Source organism: Acomys russatus, chromosome 14 (assembly GCF_903995435.1).
Source record: "Acomys russatus chromosome 14, mAcoRus1.1, whole genome shotgun sequence".
NCBI lineage: Eukaryota > Metazoa > Chordata > Mammalia > Rodentia > Muridae > Acomys > Acomys russatus.
In genome coordinates, this window is record NC_067150.1 from 28,588,640 (window position 1) to 28,614,009 (window position 25,370).

Here is a 25,370-nt window from a genome sequence, read left to right on the forward strand (position 1 = left end):
GTCTCCTTTTCTTTGGTACTGAGGACAGAACCCAGGGTCTTCTGCATGCCCATCACAACTTCTACTACTGAGCTACCTCCCCACGACAAAGTCATCAACACACAAGAGGAAAGGGAGTCCAGCCAGCTAGGTGACCAGAAAGTCCTCTGAGGGAAGGCAGAGGACCTGGGGTGAAGGCTCCGAAAGGCTGGCAGCTCAATGTATGTGGAGTCGAAGGTGCATGCAGGGGTGTGGGGAACCACACAGAGGGAAAGAGTCCCTAGGTCTGTCTTCAATAAGCGCCACCGTTACTGTCAGCTATTTCTCTCTTTTCCTATCTCAGTGGTTCACAGAGAGCCCTTCCTTCCTGTAAATGGCGCCTGGCTGAAAATCTGGAGTCACAACACAGCAAAGAACCAGTGTCAACAAGATCTTGTGCCAGAGAGCAAATGAATTCTTTCTCTTGCCCGGAAACCCCTCCCACACACTCCCTGCTCACCAAACCTTGGCCTTGCTTGGTTATCACATCCATGTGCCAGGCTGTGGAGCCAAGTCCAGAGAGAATCCAGCAGCCCCTAGTCCTGAGGCCTGACCTGCCAGATTCCTCAAGGAGATGATTTGGGAACCATGAGTCATGCAGCCACATCCCCAAGAGTCCTAACTTAAGAACTGGGAATGAGAGTATCCACATGAGGCCTGCTGTCCAAGTGTGTCATTCTCTTTGTGGCAGTCATTCATCCCACCAGAGTTACAAGAATCTGGGCTGTGCCCCAAAACTGCTGTCTGAGCTGTGTCCATCAGGCCTTTCTTTGATCCCAAGCCCTATTTTGGGTCCTCCCTTCAGGTCTTGTGCCCAGGTGGTGTACTTTCACATTAGTAAGTAGTCAAGGGGAAAAAAAGAAAACACAAGTGCTTTATTTTGAGCATATATCTTGGCTGTAGGGTGTGTTACTGTCACAGGACAATCAAAATAAATAAAAGCCTTTATTTTCAGTATCAGGGAGCAAATCCCAAACATCACACCAGATAGTTTCTCTCTGCTCCACTGGCATGGACTGAGGCGTGGAGCCTGGCGCTTAATGTCAGCTCACAGGTTAGGTGAGAAGGAGAAGGAACCATTCTTTGATATTAGACATGATGGAAGGTTTTCTGCAAGTAGCCAAAGATCCTCCTTGCTCAGAAAAATGAGCTGAAAAAGCTAGATAAGGACAGGTGAGGCTTGTGACTCATACTCCATTAGGGGGCTTATCGGTCACCTTAGGGAGACTTTTTTTATAAAAAAGCTGGATGAAAAAAAATCAAAGTAAGTTTTCTGGGACAGCACAAGTATTAGCTTTATCATAGCCTCTAGGGACTCAAAGAAAGGATTCCTGGCCTGAGAACTTTGGGCCAAAAAGCCTATGCTGTACAAACTGAAAATGTGTGTTCATGCATACACATTTATATCCACAATATATAAAAATTACTTCTGGAAGCTAAGATGACGTAACAGTAGTGGCTTCTGAAGAAGGGGGTCTGAGGAATGTGGAGTGAGGAAACCTACTCTTCCTATACTGCCTTTGTATTAGATCTATCTAATGGTACCAACATAAAAGGAACCACAAAAGAACATATAGGTAATCTCTTAATAGAACTGAGGAAGTCAGGTTCGGTGGCACACATCTAGGAAGGCTGGGGATCAGAAGTTTGAGGATAGCCTGGGCTACAGAGCAAAACTTTATCATCAAAGCAAGGAGTAAGAGGAGCATGACTGTGGAAGGCATAACCTCTAGAAAATACTAGATAACCTGCTACATACTTATTGAATGGATGAAATGAATATACCCAGGGCCACCAGTTTGGGGACTATAAATATATACTTTTTTGTTAGTTTTTGGGACAAGGTTTCTCTGTGTAGCCTTGGCGGTCCTGGACTCCCTTTGTAGACCAGGCTGGCCTCAAACTCAGAGATCTGCCTGCTTCTGCCTCCCGGAATGCTGGGATTACACCGTGCCTGGCTAAATACATATTGCAAAGGCTAGAGAGATAGCTCATGACTAGAGCTTTTGCCTAATATGCTTAGCACCTGAGGGTTGATCCTCAGCAGAAAGAGAGAGGAGGAGAGAGAGAGGGAGAACAATATGTTCCTGGGGAAGTGGGGGTGGTGAACAAGACTCAAGGGAGCCAGGAAGGCTCCTCAAAATTGCAGTTTTTCCAGTTTTTTCCATCTCCTTGATCTTTCCTTTGACCCTAACCCCACTACAAGAATCAGAAGCTCAGATATGACCCATCTTACTGCTGGGGAAGCTGCCAACTTCTAAAGGAGCAATGGAGTTCTCTGCTGTCATAAGCCAAGGAGTTGAGGCACTGAATAAAACATGGCACTATTCACACACAACTAAGGAAAGGCTAGGAAGGGCCAACCTTCGCTATCAAGCAAGGTGAAACACTTACCTTGGCTTCTTCACTGCTACTCCTGAAGCAAGGAGTTGCAGCCACTTTCCAAATCCTTTTGCGTCTCACAGAGGACAGGCAATGAACAGGCTGCTGTACTGGTAGGCCAGAAGGGCTCCTGACAGGCCTGGGTCAGATGGTTCATGATTTCTGTTCTCTATGCCATGGGCTCGGGCACATTCAGGGCTGTGTACAAGTCTGTCTACATCTCTCCTCCATCCCTAGACTGTAATCTGCCTGCAGTCATGAACATTTCCATCCTCAACAGTTTCAGAAGGAAGTTCTTCCTGTTCACACTTATTTCCCATGACTAACTAGGCTTTAACTCAGAATTTCCAGGTGGGGGCTGCCTGAGGGGACAGAGAACTTTGCCTACAGCCATGGAGGCAGGCAAACATCACCCCATGATATCTTTTGGCTAAGAGCAGAGCCAGAAAAGGCTTTAGGTTGACCCATGGAAGCAAAAGCAATTGCCATTCCTTGCTGGGTAACAGTAATTAGTGATGTAAGGGAGGCAGGCCTCCAGAGACAGGCCAGCAGCATGGTGGTGGCAGCTCAGAGGCTGCAGTGCCTGGGAGCTTAGAGGCTAGAGTGCTCCCATGCCTGGTCTTTACCTGCTGCTGGTTCCACTTGAGGTCTGGAATGAGGACAAAGCCATCAGAAAGATCTGGGTTCTCGTAAACAATCCGGTCAGCTTCAGCCTTCTTGTCAAGAATGTTATATACCCACTGGAAGGAAAGAAAAGAGTTTATGAAGCCACTTCTACTGACTGGGACCTTCCAAGGGAAATGGTCTAGCTATGAAAGGCCACAAACTCCAGATGGACAATCACTGGCTTTGGAGGACTCTTCATTTCCACCATAGCTGACTCCTGGTTATCACTGTCATTAAACAGGCCTCTGAGCTCAGACACAGCTGGGCCCTTTAGGTTTCTCCTGGTCCATACAGACATATATACCCCACCCTTGCTCCTATATGAACCTCTCCAGGGCCCACCGAGGCAGGGGGAACGCTGTATGTACATGGATCATTTGAGGAGGACAAGAGCACAGGAATTTCTTTCTTTAATGGCAGCCAGCCACAGGGCAGTAAAACCTTTGGTTCTTCTATAGGCCAGTGAGTGTGGAAGAACTGTCGTCACCTGGAGCTGCTTGATATGCTATGTATCAGCAGGCCTTGCTGACAGGCCCTAGAAATCAAAGCAAAACAGGAAGTCACACAGACACAGGGAGTCTCAATGACACTCTCACAAGATTTCCAGCCCTCTTACTACCTTCTGATCAGCAGCTCAGAGTCTTTGGAGGACCCTTCCCCAGACCTGAAGAGACTCCAAGGACATCACTGTATAGTTCCATCTGGGGGCCTCTGTGAGGAAGGCAGGCTCAGGAGCCCAGGTGCCTCTGGTCCTTTGCTATTTCCCCAGCCGTGAGAGCCGATGTGCACCCAGGAGTGCCCCGTATCCAAAACCCAAAGCTGCTGCAAACGGGGTAAAATAAGCAGCTGGGGCCACACCACTACCTCTTCTTCCTCCAATTCAGAAGGAATTCAGCTCATGGACAGAGAAGGGAGGGGGTGACAAGCTTCTCTCTACTCTAAGAAGTACTGACACAGGTGGCGTCCCCAAAGGCCACAGCAGGGGGCTGGCCTGGGGACAGAGAGTAGAGGACTTCCGTGGGGTCCCCATAATTACTCAAGGAGATACTTCAGTCCTGAGGGTTTGCAGACCCCACAACTAGTTTACAGGACAAGCCAGGTCTGCAGAACTTGTAAAGGAACTCGGAAAAAAAAGGGGAGGGGACTCCCTCCTAAACCCCCAGGTTAGGCACAGACCACACCCACACACCTATTTTCACAGACAGATCCTTTATTAAGTGAGGAAGATAGGTAAAGTGGCTGATTTCTGACTCAGGCAGAAAACGGCAATAAATGATTCTGCAGGTGTGATTTTTTTATAAGAGAAAAAAAGGGGAGGCCTGTGTTAGAATGGGCTAGGATGGGGTGGTGTGTTTTAATTAGACATGTTAATTAGGGTAGCCAAAAGGGGGGCTCTTGATTGATGAACTTCAGTCCTTTGATAGCTGACCTTGGTGCTCAACCTTTGGAATGACTCTGGCATAAGAAAGTGTCCAAATTAGGGAACAGACGTTGGTGGCTAGCTTCAGGGATGTAATCTGAGGTTTACAAAGGAGAGGGGAAGGGGAAAGAGGAAGGTCAGCCAACATCATGTTTGTCATGCCTGAGCCTGCTAGAGCCCTTCAACTTGGAGATGGCTTCTTCACAAAGTACCTGTGGCTGAGCCACACACAAGCTAGTGGGCCAAGATTCTTCCAGAAACATTTCCTCTGCCACCAAAGACATCTTTGGGCATGTGCTGCCAGAGGGAAAAGAGCCAGCAAAGCTGATTCAAGGCTCTCAGAAACAGAGGAAAGAGGGAGACCCCCTACTTCTACCATGGAAAGTCCCGGTGCACCTCTGGGACTATCCCTTGCCTAGAGGCACACACTTCCCACTGAAGAGCAGCATGCACTGTGAAGGAGCTCTAGAGCACGACAGCTCCTCAGCTCCACCCTGATTTGCTTCCACCATGGGCAAGCAAGTGAATCCTCTTTCCCAAAACAGCCTCTGTGCATGAGGCTTATGGGGAAGATTTTGACCAGGGCATGCACATAAAAGCACAATCTTGGAGCCTGCTTGAAGGAGGCACCCAAGGAACAGCAACAGTGCAGAGGCAACAATGGGACAGTTTAATGGAGGCAGCCAAATGACTGGAGGCTGAGTGGCCACATGCATATGCGAGGACAGCTAAAGCTGCCCCATAGCTGTGCTGCTCTATGCGCCACAGAAACCTGTTGTGTCATCCCCAATTTGCAGATGAGGAAGAAACAGGAGTGAGGAAGTTCAGGCAAGCTCAAACAATTCCAAGCCCAGGAGCCTCGGCATAGCACGTCCTGCTTCCTAGGAAAGGCCAGGCCAAGGGCAGGAACCTACATCCACAGGAAGTCTCACGGCCAGCAGCCCGGAGAAGACAGGCTGGGATAGCAAAGGGCGAAATTCACACAGAATTCACACGAATCACACAGGGTCAGGGAATGGGAGGACTGCCCTCAAAAGCCAGTCCTGGTAGGCTGTGCTTTCTAGAAGCCATGGAGCTACAGTGTGACACTGGCAATGACTTCTAAGTCCTCTTTCCTCCCTGACCTCCCAGGAGACACCCTGGTCCAGGTCGATGGCCCCTCCCGTTCTTCACTCTACTCACACATCCTGCCCTTCTCCTCTGGCCATTCTGTCCCTCCGGACTATGCCACCCAGGTGTCTGCACAGCACACTCCTTCCCCATTCCTCCGTACTATCTGTGTGTGGTAACGGCAGCTCCACTCGAAATCATTTTTCTCTGCTGGCAACAGCAACGGGTACAGGACAAACGGGATGCCTCTCAGTTCTCACGAACCTAACAGGGAGGAGCTGTGAGTCACAATTTCCAGACAAGGATACCTCGGCTCAGGGATTAAGGGAGATGCCCCACTGCTCTTGGCCAGAAGGATGAGAATCCAAACACTTCGTGATGCAGAAGCTGGATGTGACAACTTGCACATGTACACGTTTAGCCAGATGACCTTGAAGGCTTCAGGTCCAGACACCGCTGCATTTTGTGTCTTTTACTGAACTTTTACTACGAAATTATAAGTACTTCAAATTTGAGGAACCAGACAGAGTAACTTGCTAAGAACCCAGACACTGGAACCAGATAGCCTGTTTCTCTGTCTTGCTTCCAAAAGGCCTGGTGGGAAGAGTTGAGGTAATGCATGTAAAAATGCCTACAGCAGTTCCTGGCACCCAGCATGTGCTCAATAAACCCCAACTGAACATGCCATCTTCTACATAAGCTCCCCTCTCCCAGCGGTCAACATGTTGCCTGTTAAGAAGGCTCCACCCCAGTAGAACCCGGGGTCACCCGACAGTCCTTCCTCTCTGTATCTCCATTCTGAACCCTGTAATCTACTGACGGCTTCCTCCTGAATGGTTCCTTCTGCTTTGGATCCATGTCGGTTTCTAATCCTGCTCTACTTGCACTTGTTAAAATTTGATCTCACCCTTAGAGACATCAGATATTTAGGGCTGGAAAAATGGCTCAAGAGATGAAGCACATGCCACACAAGCAAATAGGCCAACCTGAGTTCAGATCCCTAGGAGCCACATAAAAAAAGCCACTGCTAGTAATCTATCTTAGTGCTCAGGAGACATAGACAGGGAGCTCCCAGGGCAAGCTGGCTAGCCAGGCTGGCTGGATCTGCATGCTCTCAACTTAGTAAATAAGGTGGAGAATGACGGAGGTAGACGTCCAACATCAACCTCTGACCTCCACAAGTATATGACAGAAGAGGATCTCATTATAGATGGTTGTGAGCCACCATGTGGTTACTGGGCCTTGAACTCAGGATCTCTGGAACAACAGCCAGTGCTCTTAACCACTGAGTATCTCTCCAGCCCCAATAGCATACATTTTTAAATGTACATGTGGGACTGTCAAGATGGCTTATAGATAAAGGCACTTTACTACCAAGCTTGATAACCTGAGTCTGATCCCCAAAACCCATAAGAAGTCCTCTTATCTCCACCTGCACACACTATGAATACATGCACACCCACACACTTAACAAAATGGATAAGATGTAAAAAGTTTCATTAAGAAAACAAAATGCACATGCCTCCTTACAGTCCTTGAAGGGCCAGACAGTGGATACAAAACAGAGTCTCTTGCTGCTGTTTTTAAGAATGTCCCCCAAGTGCTTGTGAACTTCCAGTCTCCTGAACACAGTCCACAGACCTCCTCTAGGCCACTCAGGGCTGTTCCCACTGAGCCTCGTGTTGCCAGTGACTAAACACATCAATACTGAACCTTTGGACCTGTTCTTCCCTCTGCCTTGTCTACATATGGTCTAAGACTCAAGGGGAGAAGTCCGTCTCTATGACCCATGTCTGCACCCGTCCCTCTCATCACAGCACTATGTTCACATAGTCCACCCGTGTCATGATCACAACTGCCTATCTGCACATCCTCCACCCGTGTCATGATCACAACTGCCTATCTGCACGTCCATCTTCCCTGAGAGATTTTGGACATTAGCAAGAGCTTGTCAGCTGGGAGTCTCCTTAAAGCCCTTCACAGGGCCTCAAACACAGCAGACAGTCACGAATACAGAGTCGGCTGCCAGTTATGCTAGAAATTTCTGTCAATCAAGATCTGGAAGACAGGAGCTTTGCTGAATTACTTTTGTTTGCAAGTAGACCTGGGTAATGGTTCACAGTAAGGACTCACATCAGCTAGGCAAGGGCTTCTTCTCTCTTGAATCCCAGATATGTACAAACAGCCCCCAAATGGTCCCTCGAGGATCCTATACAGAAGTTATCTAGGAATGGCGAGAGATACTTCTTCTGTACTCAGAAGACAGAACAAATGTCAGGGCATTTTTAAAAAAGAAAGGGGCTGGGGAGTACTTGCCTAGGATCCATGTGCCTACCCCCTCCCCCATGTTGAACCCCAGTATCACATGAACTGAGTGTAGAGACACACATCTGTGGCCCTAGTATCTGGGGGACTGGTGCAGTAGGGGCATCTTCTGCTACAGTGAGTTTGAGGACAGCCTGGGTTACTTGAGACTGCATGATGGTTGGTTTTAATTGTCAACTAAACACAACTTGGTCACCTGGGAAGAGAACGTCTCAATGAAATCCAGCTTGCTAGATCAGGTTGTGGGCACGCCTGTTTGGCAGCATTTCTCAACCTGTGGGTCACAACCCCTTTGGGGGCTGAAGGACCCTTTCACAGGGGTCACATGTCAGATACTCTGCATGCCAGATATTTACTCTATGATCCATTACAGTAGCAAAGTTACAGTTATGAAGTAGCAGTGATGGCCGGGGTCACCACAACACGAAGACCTGCATTAGAGGGTCACAGCGGTAGGAAGGTTGAGAACCACTACTGTAGGGCATTGTCTTAGTTGACTTAGCAGATGTGGAAAGATCCAGCCTGAATGTGGGCGGCCTCATTGCCTGGGTTGGGGCCCTGGACTGAGTAAACGCAGAGAAAGCTGGCTGAGCACTAAGCACATATTCATTGAACTGTGGACGTGGGGTGACCAAGTTGTCTCCGCTCCTGACACTGTATCTTCCCCACAGTCATGAACGGTGGGGAGCTGTGGTTCTGGACTTGTGAGCTAAAATAAGGCCCCACTCCAGGTTGCTCTTTATCAGGATATTTTAATCACAGCAACTGAAATGAAACTAGGACACCCTGTCTCAAATGTTAAAAAGGAGAGAACATAGGCGATCCCGAGCCAAAAGAGCCGAAAGAGCTGAGTGGCAATGACTGCACTTCCTGGTCTTATGCCCTAGGGGGTCAGCACACCACTTTCCCAGGGGAACAGCTTTCTCCAGGCCCTGACAATCTCCCCTTCCTTATTTCTCTCTGTTACACCTGCTAGAACCTCACCTCACACCCGGTGTCCACCTTTCTTCTGAACTCAGGAGGAACGGCTGTAAGCATCCCACATGAGAGTCTCCACCATGTACCCGAATATGGAAAGGGTAGTTAAAAAAAAAAAAAAAAGGCCCAACATGAATGAGCAAGAATGGGAAGGAATCAGTGAGTGCCAGTGAGTGGGCAAGGAAGTGACTCATCAATATGTGTCAATCATATTTAACTGTGAATATCCACATGGGGCCAATTCTGGGCACAGGCTCTAGTTGGCATTGGGCCTAAACCCAAAGAACTGCCAGGATATCTGAGCTAAGCATCCTGCATCTGGCTCCGGCAGAACACTCTGTCATCCTATATACACAGGTCTATACCAAACACACACTGGGGATCATTGTACAGTCTGCTGTGAAAATATGTGAAGGGAGTAAGTGACAGGTAAATTTTTGCTCTAAGACTTGTCTCCTGCATGCTGGAGTGCTACAAGAAAGACTAGGGATACGAGGCTGGATCCGGATCACCTAACCCACCAGAAGGCTTTTACCCATTCATAGATCTTTAGTGAAGAGACAATATAGGGCTATCCCAGAGCAGATAAAAGTTCTCCAGTGGGATGGATTTCTTAGGGTGGCATGCCCAGTACTTCATAAAGGGCCCACAAAGCCTGCCCTGACTGAATAAAATGGCAACCAGCACACACCAAAAGGCTCCATCCATGTTCCATTTTGCAGGCTCACAGTCACACATATTGCTCAGGCCTTCAGGTTAATTGTGTACTATCTCTGGGATGACCCCAACAAGTGCTTGGAAGAAGAGATCAACAGTTCATGAGCCGTGGCAGTTAGTCACCTGGATGCTGAGGCTCTGAGACTCCAGATGGGGTAAGGTGATGCTCCTGTAGTCCTCTCCAGTCTCTCGGATCAGGCGGAGGTCCTGGCGCATGTATTTCTGCAGGTGTTTCTCTGTGGCAGGGTACACCACGGTTGTCTTGACATCTACAATGATACAGCATGGCCTTACTAGTAAGATCATTACCTTCATGAGCTGAGCCACATTCCTGTCAGGACAAAGCTTTTGATGATGACTTTCTGGTCCCTCATGAAATTAACTACAGCCACCCCTGACCTTCATGTTCCAGGCACAGTGACCAAAGGTTTCTTACTTTTTATACGCACATGTCTAGTTATATGGCTTTCTGAATGCAAAGCAGGAATTGGAGCTTGAAGCCCAGTGGCTCCCTTTAGCAGAGGTAGTACAGCATAGATTGGTGGCTCCGTGTGGACTCTGGAGCCAGGTTGTCTGGGCTCAAGGCCTGCCTCTGTCTGCTCCTCATTCACTCTGAGTAGGACTGTCCCCACCACCACCACCACCACCCGGAATTTGGTCCAGTTACTTAAGTTCTGTGTGTGCTAACTTCCCCATCTACCAAATGAAGACAGCAACAGATCTTATGTCATAATACTGGAAGAAGAAGTGTGCTAATTACCCGAGAAGCACTTAGAACAATGTCTTCTGCTTACAAACACTTCAGAAGCACTGGGTGGGGTACTGACGGGATGGCTCAGGGTTAAAGGCCACATGGCCTTGAGTTTAAACCCTGGGACCCACATGGTAGATGGAAAAAAACAACTCTTGCAAGCTGGTCTCTGACCTCAACACATACAATGTGGCAACACAAATAAGTAAACAAAGTGGTAGATGTTGAATCCAGGTTTCTCAGGAGGCGCCATCAATACTTTGGCTTGGATGGCTCTACAGTGTGGTGTCCTGCAGGATCTCTACTGCAGCAGCAGCCTAGCCTGAGCTTGGGTACTAGTGTTCTACAGAACCAGATGTCTGTAGAGATTTCCAAAATGTCCTTTGGAATTTTTAAAGAGTTTTTAGGTTTTAAAAGAAACTTTAGATTTTTAAGAGATCAAATTTTAAAATGTTTGTATTTGTAAAAGCTGTGAGATTTTTTAGTTTGTAAAATATTTCATATTGCAGTGTTACTAATATGTGATCTTGGTGATGAACAAGAAAGGAAAGGTCATAGCTTAACAGTGATGCGTATGTTGTGTGTCAAGTTGACCAGGCATCATTTATGCTAGATAGTTTCCTGTCATCTTGACACAAGTTAGAGTTATCTGAAAGGAGGAAACATCAATTGAGAAAATGCCTCTATAAGATCTGTTTGTAAAGCCAGGTGAGGTGCTCCCAGGTGGAAGGTAATCCCAGAACTCTGGGAGGCAGAGGCAGGTGGATCTCTGTGAGTTTGAGGCCAGCCTGGTCTACAAAGTGAGTCCAGGACAGCCAAGTCTACACAGACAAACCCTGTGTGTGTGTGGGGGGGTGGTGGTAGGGGTTAAGAGTCAGCTGTAGAGCATTTTCTTTTTTTTTATTAATTTATTCATTACATCTCAATTGTTAGCCCATCCCTTGTATCCTCCCATTCCTCCCTCCCTCCCGCTTCCCCCTCTACTCCCCTCCCCTATGTCTGTGACTGAGGGAGACCTCCTCCCCCTGTATATGCTCATAGGGTATCGAGTCTCTTCTTGGTGACCTGTTATCCTTCCTCTGAGTGCCACCAGGCCTCCCCATCCAGGGGACATGGTCAAATATGGGGCACCAGAGTTTGTGTGAAAGTCAGATCTCCTTTTCCACTTAACGGTGAAGAATGTCCTGTCCATCGGCTAGTCTGGGTAGGGATTCGAAGGTTTACTGCCTATATTTTCCTTGGCTGGTGCCATAATCTGAGGAGGACTCCAGGGCCCAGATCCGCCTGTCATACAGTTCCTCTTGTAGTTTTCTTTTTTTTTTTTTTTAATTTAATTTAATTTTTTATTAATTTATTCATATTACATCTCAATTGTTAGCCCTTCCCCTGTTTCCTCCCATTCCTCCCTCCCTCCCACTTCCCCCCTTCTCCCCTCCCCTATGTCTGTGATTGAGGGAGACCTCCTCCCCCTATATATGCTCTTAGACTATCGAGCCTCTTCTTGGTAACTTGCTATCCTTCCTCTGAGTGGCACCAGCCCTCCCCATCCAGGGGACGTGGTCAGAAAAGGGGCACCAGAGTTCGTGTGAGAGTCAGATCTCACTCTCCACTCAATGGTGGAGAATATCCTGTTCATCGGCTAGGTCTTGGTAGGGGTTTGAAGTTTACTGCCTATATTCTCCTTGGCTGGTGCCTTAGTTTGAGGAGGACCCCAGGACCCAGATCTGCCTGTCATAAAGTTCTTCTTGTAGGTTTCCACGACCCTGTGGATCCTACTATTTCCCCATTTTTCCAAGCTACTCTCACCTAAAGTCTCAATAGGATGTCCTCTCCTCTGACCCACTTTCCTGGTAAGTAAAGTTTTTCATGGGACGTATCCCTTGGACTAGTGTTTTGATAGAAGTGAGTATATACTGTTTGTCTCTTTTTGCTTCTGGGTGAACTCACTCATTATGATAATTTCTAGATCAATCCATTTGTCCACAAATTTCGGGAATGCAAACTAGTACAACCACTTTGGAAAGCTATCCTCTTGTAGTTTTCCAGGACCCTCTGGATCCTTCTATTTCCCCATTCTCCCAGTAGAGCATTTTCTTAATTAGTGATTGATGGGGAGGGCCCAGGTGTTACTACCCTGAGATGGTGGTCCTGGGTTCTATAAGAAATCAGGCTGACCAAGCCATGAGGAGCAAGCCAATAAGCAGCACCCTTCATGGCCTTTGCTCCTGCCTCCAGGTTCCTGCTCTGACTTCCTTGGATGAGTGCTGTGGAAGTGTAAAATCCAAATAACTCTTTTCCTCAGCAACGTGTTTTTGGTCATGGTGTTCCATCACAGCATAGCAACACTAAGTAGGACAGTGTTTGTTTATATTTGTGTCTGTTTGTTTCATTGCTATAGTCTCACTCTGTAGCCCAGGCTGGCCTAGACATCACTATGCAGATCAGGCTAGAGTTGAACTTGAGAAGATCCTGTCTTTGTCTCCCAAGTGCTGGAATTACATCCAAGAATAGCAGTTTTAATTAGCAACAAACCCTGAGCCAGGTGTGAAGGTGCTCACACCTTTAATGCCAACACTTGGGAAGCAGACACAGGCCAGGCGATCTCTGTGAGTTTGAGGCCAGGTCTGGGCTACATGGTGAGTTCCAAGACAGCCAGGACTACTACACAGAGAAACCTTGTCTTGGAGGGAGGATCCTGTAATTTTCCTGAGCAGACTATATTCGAATGTTCTGGTCTAGCATCACCTGGCTATAGTTAAGTCCTTCTCACTATTGTCAATAGCATATGGCATAGCTGGTGTTTCTGAAGAGCCCCGCATGCCCCCTCTTGTAGTACTCAGGTATGTTCTTCCATGGACTCCCATTCCATCCATATATCAGCACCCAGCTTCGAACCAGCAGCCTGCACTTTCACAGTGGGTCTGAGGATGCAGACGGTTCTGTTGCACTTTTGTTAATGAGGAAAGCGAGAGGCAGGAATTCAAAGCTCATCCAGTGTGATGCTGGAGACACAGCAGAGGCAAGACTGGAACAAAGGCCGCCTTAGCCTAAAATTGGTACTCTTTCAAGACTGCAGCCCAGTTTTTCTAAAGCCAGGTCAACATAGGCAGGTGACACACCAGTGAGCACAAAACATCCCATCCCAGCAGCTCTGGGACAGGGAGGCAATGTGGGGGAGACCTGAGTTTGGGTTTACCTTTTCTGCTGGGTGACCCTAGGCATATGGCCTCCTAGAGGCTCAGATCCTTTCCTGATACATGGTGACCCCATGTGCTGCCTCTCAGCTTTTGTTAGCATTCAGTAAAGCATGTCCTCCCCTCTGGATCACCAATCAGCCAACTCTCTGCTCCTGACCCTGAAAATAAGGCACAAAATCTCACAACCTTCTGGAACAAAAGACTTGCTTTTCACTCTTCATGACTCTAATAACCAACCTACAGTCAGACACCAAACACATAAATTTCAAAAGACAAGAGACTGCCTGGAACAGCCTGAAGGGCACCACCCTGGAACTTGCAGGGGCTGCAAGAGAAATTGCCAGACACAACATCTGTAATGCAAGGTAGAGGATGAGAATAGAGGTTTGGGGCCAGGTAGCTGGGTGTACACCCTGAGTCTGCATTCACTAGCTATGTGAGCAAGGGCAAGTGGCCAATCCCCTCTGTTGCTTAATTCTCCTTACCTACATAACTTGAGGGTGACGACAGCACTGTCCCTGAAGTGTTGGAATGAGAGCTACAGGAGTTAGTGGGTGGAAGACATTTAGGAACTTTCTCACACTGCTGCACTGACACCAGTGTCTGTCTACCTTTGTTTGTGTTGTGCTGTCAGTTGCCTGAACTGGAGAGAGACGAGCTTTGGCAAGTGAACTCTGTGAAAGTTGGGGAGAGATCCTGGAACAAAGGTGAGGTTGACACTAGAAAACAGCCTGACTCTGCTGGCAGGGGACACATAGCCCTAGGCATATAGCCTGGGGCTCTTGGCTGTTCCAGAGAGCAAGCCCTGGTCTGCCCAGGCTTGTCAGGGATCTGGCTCAGCCACCCAGGGTGCAGGGAGACAGGAATCTTACCAAGCCAGCTCTCTCCTGCCCTCCACCCACCTCAGCACAGAGAAACTCCAGAAGCTTCGACCCTCCTTCCCCAGAAGCCAGTGGAACACTGGCCCCTGCGCACGCGTGCGCGCGCGCGCGCGCGCACACACACACACACACAAACACACACACACACACGCTAATGTGAGGCTAGGGCCTCTTTCCTGCTGCCTCTGCTGCAGCCACAGAGACCCACTATTGGGCCACTGAACACTGCACTGACAAGTGCCCCTCTAGGCTTGGTGTAGCAGTTCCCAGGGCTTCTTTGTTTCCACTGGGTTTCAGGCGAGCTTGGCAGCCTGGTAGGGTTCTATGACCCTCCTTTGTCTATGGTCCCCCCTAACACTATGAGAACAAAAGTCCAAGAAGAGATCTGACTTTTATTTTTACTATTCATCCCTGGCACCTCACATGCAGTGAGCACTCAATAGTAATTACTGTGCAAATGAACGCATGAATTTGGCTTTTTCAGACTTTAAACCTGGAAAGAACATCTGTGTCCCAGATGGAATAAATACTCCCTGATTTAAAAAAAAAAAAAAAAAAAATCAATGTTTCTTTCTCAATGCTGTTTTCCACTGGCAGCCTCCAAACCACCTCCAGAGTCTCACCTGCAGCTGAACTTTGGGAGTGTGGTCAAGAGCTGATGATCAATAAACACAGAACCGTCTGTTAGAAATATGCTGGGAAACAGGAGGCACCTGTGCAAGCTCTGTTTCTCTCACAGGTCAGTCAATGACTACATGGGAAAACAATGCCCTCGCCTCAACCTCACTGCTAAAGCAGACTCCACATCAGTCACAAAGAAACCCCAGCGCCCCAAATCCTGAGAGTATTCCCAACATGAGTGAGTGGCCTAAGGACGCTTCCAAAAGGTCAATGTTAAGGGTGTAATAGTGCATGTCCTGCAGTCCCAGCACTCCGGAGGTGGAGCCAGGGTTTTGAGGCCAGCATGGGCAACGTACAGAGACCATGTCTCAATAAACAAAACAAAACCCAAGATGTTAAAGCTAGGAAAGAGTGGCTGAGGAATTGCTCCAGAAGAGACTAAATGAGTGGAACTGAGGGGGTTTCAGTGGATCCTGTGTGGGACAAAAACCCTGCTTTACACAGGACACTGAAACAGGCACTTAATAATGGGCCTACAGCATGGAACCACTCTACAGAGGCAAGATCTGGGACACGTTCTTCCAGAGGGCTCCCTGCTCATCTGATTTCCAGCACCCAAAGCTGGTGGCTCACAGCTGCCTACAACACCAGCCTCAGGGGGATCTGACATGCGCGCACACACACTTCTTAAAAATAATAAAAAAATAAAATTTAAAACTGAGATTATTCTGAAATGAATAGTTTGTCTATTTTCATACTTGGACCCACTGCAACACTTTATCTTCGTGGAAGGAGAAGCAAAGAGACATAGGAAGTCTTCAATTGTCTTCACCACTTTCCCGTAGGATGTTTTCGTTATTGTTGTCCTTTCACTTGTTTCAAAGTAAGAGCTTAACAAAACAGAAGAGGTGTCAAACACCCTTCTGAACCTTGGCTTGAGTTTCTAATAGACACACCAGACTCAATGTTAAGTCAGTGAGTGCACTGAGTCATTTGCTTCTCACAAACAAAGTGGGCATCATGGCAATCCCCTTTAACACATGGGGGATAGCAGGGACAGACAGAAACGCCTGAGTATTCCTGAGGCTCCTGGCAACATAGCGGCAGCCTTGTCTAGCCACTAGGTGAAACCACTTGGGATCCTTCTCGGCAAACGGCGCCAAGCAAGCAAGTTGGCTGGAGGGAGCACTGGCTCTGCTTGGAATGATCAATACACTGCAGCAGCTTTTCCACCCCAAACCCTTCCTGTTTGTGTAGCTTGGGAAGCAACAAGGAATTCCCCAACCATGCCCTCCTGCCAGCATCCTTTAAAAAGAACACACCAGGACAATCTTAAATTCCCTAAAAGCCCACCATGAACGCTGACAATATAATAAACAACTCCATGGTACTCCTCACAAAGGCTCCTGCCTGTCATGTTTTCTTTATTTTTTTGTTTATTTTCCTGTGTGTGTGTGTGTGTGTGTGTGTTTGAGACAGGGTTTCTCTGTGTAGCCTGGGCTGTCCTGGACTTACTCTGTAGAACAGGCTGGCCTTGAACTCATAGAGATCTGCCTGACTCTGCCTCCCAGAATGCTGGGGATTACAGGCGTGCTGTTATGTTTCTTAAATTTTGCCTTTTATTTTGAACTCAACCTGAATTTGCAGAGGCTGAATGAAGTCAGGTGGTGCTTGCTTTGAAATGTTTCACTCCTCCCTGTGCCCCCAATCTCTAGCCTCATAAAGGCACCACTTAGAACTCCACTCACCACTCTTCTCGTTCCTACCTGCCTTTTGAGGTTTGCCATCACTGCACTGGCCACTCCTCTAGAAGGTAAGACTCACGTCCGACTGGCCATCTACCAAGTGTGCACGCACACACGCCACATGTCTGGCCGCATGCTTCTCAAGCATCATCACAGGTTTTGACAAACTGATATTCAATACTACCATTGTTTTTTCCTTTTTAGTACAATTTCTAATGTTCAAAATTAGTAATTACCTTTTTACCTGGTTAATTTCTGTTAAGATCATGATATCAAGAGTTTGCTCAAGACTCACGAACATATGAACACCTGTTAAAAATATACTAGGGAACAGGAGTCACACATCCAATCTCTGTATCTCCCACAGGCCACTCTATGATTAGCTAGGAAAGCTATACCCCTCCTCAACCTCACTGCTAATGCAGACCACAATTCAGTTACAAGGGAACCCCAGTACACCAAAACCCAGAGCATCTCAAACTCACTTTTCTGTTTACAGAAACCTTCAGACATGTTAAAATTCATCAGGCACATGAGCAGTGATGATGCTTTCCTGGGGCCTCTGCCTAAGCACTACCGTCCTGGTACTGCTTCCCCCTTTTTCTGAAACTGGGCACTGGAAAAGTGATCTTCTGCTTTCATGATTGTTTCCTTTTTTGCTGAAACAGTGGTCTTTAAACTCCAAGTTGTCATTATTTTTGAAATTACTTCTTAGAATTTTCATTAGAAAAATCCACACAAATATTTTCAATTCTTGACAATAACTTACCTAGTAAATCAGTAGGCAGAATTTAAAAGCACATATAATGGAGTACTATTCAGCCATTTAAAAGATAAAACTGCGGGGTGAAGACAGCTTAGGAACCAAGAGCAGATTCTGTTCTTGCAGAGGACTAGTTTGGTTCTCAACACCCATATGAGTTACTTACAGCTGTGCGTAACTCCAGTACCACAGGATTTGATGCCTTCATCTCAATTTCACCAGCAAATATTTATATGCACAAACTCACACTGACATACATACATTCACATAAGTTTAAAAATAAAAATAAGAGGGCTAGAGAGATGGCTCAATGGTTAAGAGCACTGTCTGCTCTTCCAGAGGTCCTGAGTTCAATTCCCAATAACGACATGGGAACCATCTATACCTTCTAATGCCATCTTTTGGCCTACAAGTGTACATGCAGATAGAGCACTCATATACATAAAATAAATAAATAAAATCTTTAAAAATAAAAAGTAAAAATAAGAGGCTGTAGGATGGCTCTGTGAATAGGGTACCTGACGACCTTCCCTCTGGAGTTCTACTCCTGGGACTCCATGGTGGAAGGAGAAAACAAACTAAAAGCTGTCTCGGAGTTTGGAAATACATGTCCTCTGGCAGTGCATATCCACACATATACAAATATATGCACAAAATAAATTTTAATGTATTAAAAATTAAAAACAAAACAAATCTTAAGGGCTGAGTGTGGTGTTTAATCCTGCACTTGGGAGGCAAAGGCAGTTTGTGGCCAGTCTGGTCTACACAGGGATTCCCAGGTCATCCAGGGCTACATAATAATATCTTGGAGGGCGTTGGGGACATAAAACAGGCCCATATATGGCCCTGTAGTAGTGTGCTTAACTAACATGCAAAAGACTGTGGATTCAATGCCTAGCAACACACACACACACACACACACACACACACACACACAGTATAGCACATGCCTATACTCCCAGCTCCTCCAGAGGCTAAGGCAAGAGGATCATCGTGAGTTCTAGGCCAGTCTGGCCGCCATAGCAAGACCCCATTTCAATAAAACAAAAACCAATAAAAGAGATGAAAATCTGTCTTCTGCAGCGAAGTGACATAACTTGAGACCATCTCTGTGGCCAGTCTCACTCCCCAGCCCCAGCAATGGCCCCTTCTTAAGTTACTGAAGTGGAAGGGGACCATTATACAGGACTACCCTCTGAGCCAAACTGCTACCATCTTTAGGGGTTTGGCTAGGCCTGCTCACCAAAGATCATCATAGCTGGGCTTGCCAACTGTCAAGCTCTGTCCTGGAAAGAGGGGGGCAGGGAGTCATGGAACTCTTACCTAAGCATCCAGTCACCCTTCTGACCAGTTGTATGTACGCAATTCTGCCCTAATTACACATGGCCTAGGAGTCTCTGGGAAGGACTCGAGGATATAAATAGGAAAGGAAATGGGGTGGAGTCTCCATCTACATAACCAAGGGTGTGATCATCCATGTTGAGGGTGACTACTTTAAAGTCACCGATGTTCTTGCCTGTACCCCCTCACTGACTGCTGTGTAAGGAAGCCAATAAACTCATTGGTTCCCCCAGAAAGAACTCTGGAAGAACCACACCTTGGCTTGTGACTGTCCGAGGAGAGGATAAATGTTGTTTATGTCTCCCCAAGGGAAGGGAGGAGGAGAAAGAGAATAAGATCAGCATATGTGTGCTGGATAGTTTATGTCAACCTGACACATGCTAGAGTTATCTGTAAGGAGGAAACCTCAATCGAGAAAATGATCCCATAAGAACCAGCCACAGGGCATTTTCTTAATGCCACCCCTGGGCTGGTAGTTCTGGGTTCTATAAGAAGGCAGGCTAAGTAAGCAATGGCGAGTGAGCCAGTAAGCAGCTACCCTTCGTGGCCTCTCCATCAGCTCCTGCCTCCAGGTTCCTGCCCTGTTTGAGTTCCTGTCCTGACTTCCTTCGATGATGAACAGTGCTGTGGAAGTGTAAGCCAAATAAAGCCTTTCCTCCCCAATTTGTTTTTGGTTATGGTGTTTTTATCACAACATTAACCCTAACTAAGATAATACATTATATACATGCGTGAGAATGTCCTAAAGAAGCCTATTATTTTGTCTAATTAACATAGGTTAATACAACTTTCCCCCCTTGACAGTGTCTCACTATATAGCTCTAGATGATCTGGAACCCACTTTGTAGACCAAGCTAGCCCTGAACTCTGTGATCCACCTGCCTCTGGCTAGTATTAAAGGTGTGTACTAGCACTCCAGGTACAAAACAACTTTTAACACCAAAATTGCATTTACCATTAAAATATCCCTGTTTTGAAAAATAGATGGAGCCAGGGGCCATATATAACATCAAAATATCACCACCACCATCATCATCCTGAGAAAACAATCTTGCTATGTGTCCCTGGCAATAAAGGCCAGCCTGGCCTCAACCTTGCAGCAACCCCCTTGCCTCTGGCTTCCAAGTGTTGGGATTACAGGCGTGTGAAACCACATCTGGTAGTTATTCTTGTTGCGCTGCTGTGTTGGAGTGTGAACCCAGACTCTCATGTATGCCAGACAAGAACTCTATCATTGAGTTATACCGCTAACTCAACTCAATGTTTTTAAAGCTGATTTCTATTAGACAGGGGAAGAGAAACTATATTTTGAACAGCTTCCCAGATAAAAGAATTAAAACGCCTCCTGTTACTATTGTTAAAAGTATAAAAACATCTAATGTGTAAACTGGTAATCTTAGCTTATGTTTCTTTTTGCTATATATAAAGCTGCGTATCTTCATCAGCATGTTAAATGTAAACAAGGAACATTTATCAGCCAAAAAAAACCTGACAAAGTTTCCATGTGCAACACAGCCACCTGACTTGTGAGGCCTCCGGCAGAGCCATAGAATTTGTGTATCTAACAAGTTCCCAGGTGGCCTGATGCTGCTGGCCCAGGGACCACACAGGAGAACAACTGGGCAAAAGCACAAACTCAAGTTGCTTCCACAGCGATGGTGCAAGGAGATAAATCTGCAACTTGGAACATCTCAAAATGTCTTTATTCTATTGTCATACTTCAGAAGTTAGCTAAAAAAAATCTAGGATAGAAGGAAACAGAGATGTCTCAGAGGGCAAGCGTGTTTGCTGCCATATCTGATGCTCTGAGTTTCATCCCCAGAATGCACATGGTAGAGGAGAGACTAGACTTCAGAAAACTGTCCTGTCACCCGTACATGTATGCTGTGGCATACCTAAAGCCCTCCTACACAGAAAATACATAAGCAGTGATAATAATAATAAAGTAAAATTTGGGGAGCTCGCTCAGTGGCTGGCTCACATACTGCTCTTGTAGGAGACCAGAGTTTGATTCCCAGCATCCATGTTGGGCAGCTTATAACTACCTGCAACTCCAACTTCAGGGGATCTGATGCCTCTGACCTCTACCAGCACCTGCATTCACATGAACAGATACACACACACACAAAGACACAGATGCACACACATACACTCACACAAAAAAAATTTTTTTCTTTAAAAATTTAAACCTTAAAAAGTTTTAAAAGATCCTGCCCACAACTCCGACAGAACTTCTGCTTTACCAGAGGTGATACCAATACTAGGGACCCCAGGAAAGACACTGCCAAAAGCCCCCAACAGCATCCCATCCCTGGGGATCCATATTCCAGCTGGCCCATAACTCACACAGGAATTCCTGCTTTACCAGAGGCCAGGCTAGAGGCTAGCATAAGAATATAAGCAACAGTGGCCAGAGCCAAGCTATCCTACTACAAGCCCTGGATATTCCAACAGCAGAAGCACAAGAAAATGACCTTAAATCCAAGTTATGAAGATGATAGCAGCCCTTAAAAACAAAGTGAATGCATCCCTTAAAGAACTCAAGGAAAATACAAACAGGAAAATGAACAAAACTGTTCAAGACCTGAAAATAGAAATAGAAGCAACACACACACACACACACACACACACACACACACACACACAGAATCTTGGAGATGGGAAATCTAGGTAAGTGAACAAGAAAAGAACTACAGAGGCAAGCATCACCAACAGACTACAAAAGATGATAGAGAGAATCTCAGATGTAGAAGATACTAGAAGAAATTGATACATCAGTCAGAAAAAATATTAACTCTACAGAGTTCCTGATACAAAACATCCAGGATATCTGGGACACCATGAAAAAAAAAAAAAATCAAACCTAATAATAACAGGAAAAGAAGATTCCCAGCTCAAAGGCCCAGAAAATATTTTCAACAAAATCAAAGGGGAAATTTTTCCTAACCTAAAGAAAGAGGTGTCTATAAACATACAAGAAGCTTGCATGGGGGCTGGAGAGATGGCTCAGGGGTTAAGAACACTGACTGCTCTTCCAGAGGACCTGGGTTCAAATCCCAGCACCCACATGGCAGTTCACAATTGTCTGTAACTCCAAGATCTGACACTCTCACATAGACACATGTAGGCAAAACACCAATGCACATAAAATAAAGGTAAATAAATTTTTTAAAAAAGTTTACACAAACCACATAGATTGGACCAAAAAAGAAAGTCTTCTCACCATGTAATAATAAAAACACTAAATGTACAGAACAAAAAATAATATTAAAAGCTACAAAAAGGCCAAGTAACATATAAAGGCAGACCTATTAGAACTATACCCAGCTTCTCAAGAGATACTCTGAAAGACAGAAAGGCTTAGACAGATATCTTACAGGCTCAAAGAGACCACAGGTGCCTGCCAAGACTACTATACCCAGCAAAACGTTCAATGACCGTAGACAGAGAAAACAAGATATTCCATGACAAAGTCTAATTTAAACAGGATCTGTCCACAATCCAGCCCTATAGAAGGTACTAGAAGGAAAACTCCAACCCAAGGAGGTTAACTACACCCAAGAAAAAATAGAAAATAAATAATTTCACACCAGAAAAACCTAAAGAAGGAAAATGCGTGTGTATGCACAGACACACACACACACACACACACACACACACACACACACACACACACAGTACGCCAACATCAAAATAACAGGAATTAACAATCTTTTGATCATTAATATCTCCCAATTTAAATGGACCCAATTCCCTAATAAGAAGACACAGGTTAACAGAATAGATTAAAAAAAACAGGATCCATCATTATGTTACAACAAGAAACACACATCAACATCAAAGATAGACATTATCTCAGAGTAAAGATTTGGAAAAAGATTTTCCAAGCAAATGGACACAAGAAACAAGCTGATTTATTAATTCTAATATCTAACAAAATAGACTTCCTGCAAAACTTAAATGCAAGAGACAGGGAAGGACACTTCATATTCATCAAAGGAAAAATCCACCAAGATGACTCAAGATATTCAATTCTGAACATCTATGTCCGCAAATGCAAGGGCACCCACATTTGTAAAAGAAGCACTATGAGAACTTAAATCACACATAGAACCCCTCATATTAATAGCTGGAAACTTCAATATCCTATTCTCATCAAAGGACAGGTCAACCAGACAGAAATTAAACAAAGAAAAATTGCAACTAACAGATGTTACGATTCAAATGGATCTATCAGATATCTACAGAACATTTCACCCAAACACAAAAGAATATACCTTCTTTTCAACGCCTCACAGAACCTTCTTCAAAATTGATCACATACTCTGTCACAAAGCAAACCTCAACAGATATAAGAAAACTGAAATAACAAGATAGACAAGCCCTTATATGAACTAACTAAAAGACAGAGAAAGAATATCCAAATTAACAAAGCCAGAAAGGAAAGGAAAAGGGGCATAACAGACACCAAAGAAATTAAAAAAAAAAAAAAAATCATTAGGTCATACTTCAAAAACCTATGCTCCACAAAATTGGACAAATTTCTTGATAGATAACACTTACCAAAGTTAAATCAGATAAATTATTTAAATAGACCCATAACTCCTAAGGAAATAGAAGCAGTCATTATTAAAAGTCCCCCAATGCCCCCATAATAGTCCAGGGCCAGATGGTTTTAGCTCAGAATTCTACCAGATTTTCAAAGAAGAGCTAATACCAATGCTCCTCAAATCATTCCACAAAATAGAAACAGAAGGAATATTGCCAAATTCATTTTTATGAGGCCACAGTCACCCTGTTACCCAAACTACCCAAAGACTCAACAAAGGAAGAGAATTACAGACCAATTTTACTCATGAACATTGATGTAAAAATTCTCAATAAAATACTCACAAATCAAATCAAGTAAGCTACATCCCTGAGATGCAGGGACGGTTCAAAATATGAAAATCTGTCAATGTAATCCACCACATAAACAAACTGAAAGAAAACACATGATCATCTCATAGGATGTTGCAAAAGCCTTTGACAAAATCCAACACCCTTTTATGATAAAAGTCTTGGCGAGATCAGGGATACAAGAGACAGACCTAACCATGATAAAGGCAATATACAGCAAGACAATAGCCAACATCAAATTAAATAGAGAGAAACTTAAAGCAATTCCATTAAAATCAAAGACAAGACAAGGCTGTCCACTCTCTCCACATCTATTCAACATAGTACTTGAAGTTCTAGCTAGAGCAATGACACAACTAAAGGAGATCAAGAGGATACAAATGGGAAAGAAGTAAAAATATTGCTATTTTCAGACGATATAATAGTAGACATAAACGACCCCAAAAATTCTACTAGGGAACTTCTACAGGTGAAAAACACCTTTAGGAAGTGGCTGGGTACTAGATTAACTATTAAAAAAAAAAAAAATCAGTAGCCTTCCTATATACACAGGATAAAAGGGCTGAGAAAGAAATCAGGGAAACAACACCCTTCACAATAGCCACAAAGAATATAAAGTATCTTGGTATAACTCTAACTAAGGAAGTGAAAAACAGGTATGACAAGAACTTCAAGTTTTTGATGAAAAATTGGAGAAGATATCAGAAGATACAAAGATTCGTGGATCGGCAGGAATAACACAGAAAAATGGCCATTTACCAAAAGCAATCTACTGATTCAACGCAATTCCCATCAAAATTCCAACTCAATTCTTTCCAGACCTTGAAAGAATTAATTCTCAACTTCATATGGACAAACAAACAAACAAACCAAAACCCAGGACAGCTAAAACAATCCTGTACAACAGAAGAATTTCTGGAGGTATCACCATCTCTGATTTCAAGCTTTACTACAGAGCTAAAGCAATAAAAAAAACTGCATGGTATTGACATAAAAACGGACAGTTGATCAATGGAATCGAATTGAAGACCCAGAAATAAACCCACACACCTACAGACACTTGATTTTTGAAAGAGCCAAAATCATACAATGGGAAAAAAGAAAGCATCTTCAACAAATGGTGCTGGTCTACCTGGATGTCAGCATATAGAAGGATGCCAATAGGTCCATATCTATCACCATGCACAACACTCAAGCACAAGTAGATCAAAGACTTCAGCATAAAACCAAATATACTGGCACAGGAGAAAACTTCCTGAACAGAACACCAACAGTGCAGGCACAACATCAATTTATACATGAGACCTCATGAAACTAAAAGGCTTCTGTATGGCAAAGGACACCACCAATAGGACAAAACGGCAGCCTACAGAATGGGAAAAAAAAATTCGTCACTAACCTCACATCTGAGCGAGGACAGATTTCCAAAATCCATAAGGAAACCACACATCAACAAACTAAATGGTCCGCTTTTAAAATGGTGTACATATCTAAATAAGATTTTCTCTTGCTCTCTTGGCGGTTTCGAGACAGGGTTTCTCCCCTTGGCTGTCCTG

At 45.1% G+C, this 25,370-nt stretch overlaps 1 protein-coding gene across 1 annotated transcript in view; it reads right to left on the reverse strand.

The window, feature by feature from the left end:
- Dcps (decapping enzyme, scavenger) overlaps window positions 1-25,370 on the reverse strand; it is a 53,691-nt gene that overhangs the window by 2,790 nt on the left and 25,531 nt on the right. Inside the window, exons 3-4 of the mRNA XM_051156144.1 lie at window positions 9,740-9,885; window positions 3,027-3,140 (exon numbers count right to left, since the gene is read on the reverse strand). Coding sequence (XP_051012101.1) covers window positions 3,027-3,140; window positions 9,740-9,885 — 260 coding nt within the window. The remainder of the gene's footprint in view (window positions 1-3,026; window positions 3,141-9,739; window positions 9,886-25,370) is intronic.